This window comes from Sycon ciliatum, chromosome 12 (assembly GCF_964019385.1).
Source record: "Sycon ciliatum chromosome 12, ocSycCili1.1, whole genome shotgun sequence".
Taxonomy (NCBI): Eukaryota; Metazoa; Porifera; class Calcarea; order Leucosolenida; family Sycettidae; genus Sycon; species Sycon ciliatum.
The window spans coordinates 20,563,108-20,568,107 of NC_088654.1; the positions used below are offsets into that span (position 1 = coordinate 20,563,108).

The following is a 5,000-nucleotide window of genomic DNA, read 5'->3' on the forward strand; positions in this document are numbered from 1 at the left end:
AAAATAGTTTCTTTGAGCTGCGATGCCGTGTGACGAAAACGACATCGACACGGACTCATTCCCAAGGCCATGACTTGGCAAAGCTATCCGTGTGACTTCGACGACATTTTGAGAAAAGCAGGCGCTTGTGAACGCTGATAGAAGACGGCGTTGACTGCTAAATTCAAATAAATTGGCGATCTTGAAATACTAAAATAAATCTCAAGCTACAGCGCGATGACTTCCATATTCACTCACATCATTGCAGTGTTGTGGGTGTGTTCACATGGCGTGAGCCAGTCAAGTATCAGTCAGTTCGGCAGGAAGCGCGACCTCCAACAACAAGTCGTTTGGTGCAGCCATCTTCTTTGTCTTGTACCAGCTTGATCACCAAAACAATGAATGAAAGTTTGACTTGTGGATAGGTTGGGATTTGAACTCACAACTTCATGGTCAGCAGACAGCATTCATAACCACAAGGCCAAAAAGTAAAGGATAAATCGTGGGTTTTGATAAAAATCGATACTGGCTTCCTGGGCAAATTGTAAACCATGGGAAAAGGCCGGAAACCTGGCCGAAATTCTAACTCCTTAACGGCTGGTCCAATTGTTCCGAAACCTTCACAGAACAATTTGCCGTGTCCTAACAAGCCATTCTATGTACTTTGTGGTCCAAATTTCCCTTATCTTCATACTTTTTAAGACCCAAACCTGATTGTAAATCTTTTTGAAACAGACTATAGTTGCAACGAGGCAACGGTACCCCATGTACTAAAGACATGATTGAACTACAGTAAAACCTGTGACTACCGACCACCCCTTGGTGCCAGCAAAAGCGGTCCTTAGTAGCAGGTGGTCTTTAGTTAGAGGTTTGCACTGTGTGACCATGTATGGATCCCATTATATGATATGTAGGTCAAAATGCAGCTAATACAATTCCTCAGGACTTGCGCAATGTAATTCTTATTTCAGGTCAAACAACACTTGGAGAGAAAGACGGAGAGATGGAGAGAGAGAGACAGAGAGAGAGACAAGATTGATTCTTTGCAGACTTCAAGTTCAGCTGCTACTTCTGAAGCCAGGACGGCAGGAGTCAAACGTTCCCTGGGGAAGTTTTGTTTTGCGCTGGGCTTCAAATTTGTTCATGCGATCAATCGTACCGTCTGTCCTTGTTGTGACTTCTCGGTTGCTTGAACGCGATCCTTCAGCATCAGGACCTTGTGGTGCTGCTTTGTTTCTGGATTCCTTGATGCCATCGTCGATCCGTCTGTATGACTGGGGTGACAGAGCCGCCCAGTCTTCGTTTCTCCTCCGAGTAGTAACATCGACCAGAGAGCACTTTCGATGCGCTCTCCAAGACGTTTCCTATCATGTTTTTTCTTGACAGCGCTTGAAATTTTGACAGGTGTAGTGCAGTCCACACCGACTCCACAGCCAAAATTACCTGCGTTCATTTGTTCAGCTGTAGTATCGAAAGATTCCTTTCAGGACCATGGAAAATCAGTAAAATTTCAAGAAGGAGCTTCGAGCAACATTTGATTTCCTACATCGCGGTCGCTAGTTACGGGTCAAAAATTGTCTTTGGGACAGGAAAAGGCGGTCGCTGGTCGCGTTCAGCAGGTAGTCGCTAGCCACAGTGCATTTTGAATGTGAGACCTTCCGTGCCTGGCGAAGTGGTCGGTAGTAGCAGGCTGGTCGCTAGTCACGGTGGTCGTTAGTTACAGGTTTTACTGTACATTTTATCTCCTCCTGGGAGGATGTGGAACAAATAATGCTAGAGTGTGTCTGATACACATCACAGTCTGCTGAGTATGTTCATTATTGTGGACGTAACATAACTGCGCTGTGAGGTACCTTCTGCGTTGGACCTACAGTTGAGCCACTACTCTTCTTACACATTCCGTACAACGGTGAAAGGATTTGTTGGAGCATCATCAAACAGTGCATTCGCCTTCATCATACACTGGCTCCGTTGCCTACAGTAATTCACATCTTGACGGGGCGCGCTGGGACGATACGGAAGGAGCGGCGGGAACCATTGGAGTGATCATGATGCTGGTTAGCGGAGACGGATGTGAGTGTCAGGAACGGGAACGCAACCGCACTACTGTACAGATCAGGAAGCGATGGAAGAGTTGAATCTGAAAACGAACACAACTGCAACTGTTCAAATTTCAGCATTTCGAACATTATGCTTCCCACCGAATGGCTCACATGACGGAGTTGGACATTACCAGGCTAGGATTATCATTTGCTGTATTTATGGATAGTCCTTGAGTTTTCAGATGAAGTGCTTTATCTTTTACCTGTCGTTCCTTTAGTGTGGCACAATGTCCATGGCTGCTTTCTTGTCTTCATAACAGACTGGTATAATCAGCATGATTCTGCTTCATTCATCGATCATGCTGACAAGAAAAGTACACTACACTGTCTACAGACGGTGTAGCCTGTAGGGTGCCCACAGTGTAGCCTGGGTGCACAGGGTGCACTTGCCCCGTCTCACTCGTGGCTCGGATCTTTGTGCAAGTCATCTATTAGATAGTTAGAGAGAGAGAGAGAGAGAGAGAGAGAGAGAGAGAGAGAGAGAGAGAGCATGTGTGAATGTATGCGAATGCCTTTGTGTGCATGTGTGCGTGTGTGTGTGTATGTGTGTGTGTGTGTGTGTGTGTGTGTGTGTGTGTGTGTGTGTGTGTGTGTGTGAGTGAGTATGTGCATTTGTGTAAGCCACTTCAAATAGCTGCGTGGTGTAGATCAGGCTGAATAGTGGTGGTGAATTCTTCAGCCTTGCAAGTTGTTGAATGGTGCAATGCCAGTCCAAGTTGCTATGGCCTCTGCTGTAGCACTTCCATCACTGCTCCAGTGTGCATGGGGAGAACAGCGGTACTAACCTGTTGTGCATCCGGTACTGCATCTGCTCCTCTGCTTGCTGTCTGCGAGTATGCTAGCACATGATACTGATCAGGCTGGGAGAAAGAGGATATCGTCCAATTTACCTGCGCGCTGTGACCATTCAAAAACTTCACCAATATATTTACGGTCTGACCCGGCTCTGGCATTGGTCACAAGAGTGCAAAACACACACACACACACACGCACACACACATGCACACACACATACACATGCACACACATACCCGCACACACATGCACAAACACACACACATAATATAACTCTGTTGCGTGTATGTATAATTGTATACCGATACTCATTAATTTTAACAGTTCAACAACAACACAACCAAGATCTCATTTGGAACTCGAAGTTTCATGCATTATGCAATCATCAGGCAGATATCTACAATGGGACTACAGCACAGCATATTGGACTTTTAAAATAAAGGTTCCCTGTGGAAGGTGTGGGTCCTAGCTGGATATATTGTTACAGGTATAGAACAGATGATGAGTGATTGGAGACAGCGCCAAAGTGCACTGGATGCTTCTAGTACAGCAGAGCCAGTGAGGGTCATAAGCCAGTATAATGCCGCATGCAGGGTGGTAAACCAGAAGCCGCAATCTATATCTAGGCGGGTAGTTGGCGGGTAGTTGGCGGGTAGCTGGCGGGTGGCTTGTGGGTAGTTGGCGGGTAGCTGGTGGGTAGCTGGTGGGTAGTTGGCGGGTAGCTGGTGGGTAGCTGGCGGGTAGCTGGCGGGTAGCTGGTGGGTAGCTGGTGGGTAGCTGGTGGGTAGTTGGTGGGTAGCTGGTGGGTAGTTGGTGGGTAGCTGGCGGGTAGCTGGTGGGTAGCTGGCGGGTAGCTGGTGGGTAGCTGGTGGGTAGTTGGTGGGTAGCTGGTGGGTAGTTGGTGGGTAGCTGGTGGGTAGCTGGTGGGTAGCTGGTGGGTAGTTGGTGGGTAGCTGGTGGGTAGCTGGTGGGTAGCTGGTGGGTAGTTGGTGGGTAGCTGGTGGGTAGCTGGTGGGTAGCTGGAGGGTAGCTGGTGGGTAGCTGGTGGGTAGCTGGTGGATAGTTGGTGGGTAGCTGGTGGGTAGCTGGTGGGTAGCTGGTGGGTAGCTGGTGGGTAGCTGGTGGGTAGCTGGTGGGTAGCTGGTGGGTAGTTGGTGGGTAGCTGGTGGGTAGCTGGTGGGTAGCTGGTGGGTAGCTGGTGGGTAGCTGGTGGGTAGCTGGTGGATAGTTGGTGGGTAGCTGGTGGGTAGCTGGTGGGTAGCTGGTGGGTAGCTGGTGGGTAGCTGGTGGATAGTTGGTGGGTAGCTGGTGGGTAGCTGGTGGGTAGCTGGTGGGTAGCTGGTGGGTAGTTGGTGGGTAGCTGGTGGGTAGCTGGTGGGTAGCTGGTGGGTAGCTGGTGGGTAGCTGGTGGGTAGTTGGTGGGTAGCTGGTGGGTAGCTGGTGGGTAGTTGGTGGGTAGCTGTTGGGTAGCTGGTGGGTAGCTGGTGGGTAGTTGGTGGGTAGTTGATGGGTAGCTGGTGGGTAGTTAGTGGGTAGTTGATGGGTAGCTGGTGGGTAGTTGGTGGGTAGCTGGTGGGTAGCTGGTGGGTAGTTGGTGAGTAGCTGGTGGGTAGTTGGTGGGTAGCTGGTGGGTAGCTGGTGGGTAGTTGGTGAGTAGCTGGTGGGTAGCTGGTGGGTAGCTGGTGGGTAGTTGGTGAGTAGCTGGTGGGTAGCTGGTGGGTAGTTGCCTGTACTTCCTGTACTACTGTAGAGGTGGCAGTTTGAGTCTGGACTAAGGTAACCCACACATAATGGTATTGTTAGGTACCTCCTCCCGTACAATCTTACCTATAACCTTTCCTAAGCTGGCCGGCCTGCATGCACCCATACTACGTCATACTCACCTTTCGTTCCGTTGGCCTGGGTAGCTACTTGCGCGCCCATGTTTGCCATAGCTACCCAGGCCCTTTATATAATATTGCGTTGCTTCTCAGTCGAGCTCTCTCTCTTCAATAATCTCGCTCTTGTCAATAATCATAATGTAGTCGTAGTAGTTCGTCTTTGTCTCCGTCTCTTCGTCTACCCTAATAAATGTCGGTCCACCTACCTGTCCCGCTGTGACCTAACCGGGCTACAGGTCACTGT

At 49.4% G+C, this 5,000-nt stretch overlaps 1 protein-coding gene across 1 annotated transcript in view; it reads right to left on the reverse strand.

The window, feature by feature from the left end:
• LOC135828549 (protein sidekick-2-like) overlaps positions 1 to 5,000 on the reverse strand; it is a 158,939-nt gene that overhangs the window by 16,348 nt on the left and 137,591 nt on the right. The window contains exon 16 of the mRNA XM_065340989.1: positions 2,867 to 3,027. Within this exon, the coding sequence (XP_065197061.1) occupies positions 2,867 to 3,027 (161 nt within the window). The remainder of the gene's footprint in view (positions 1 to 2,866; positions 3,028 to 5,000) is intronic.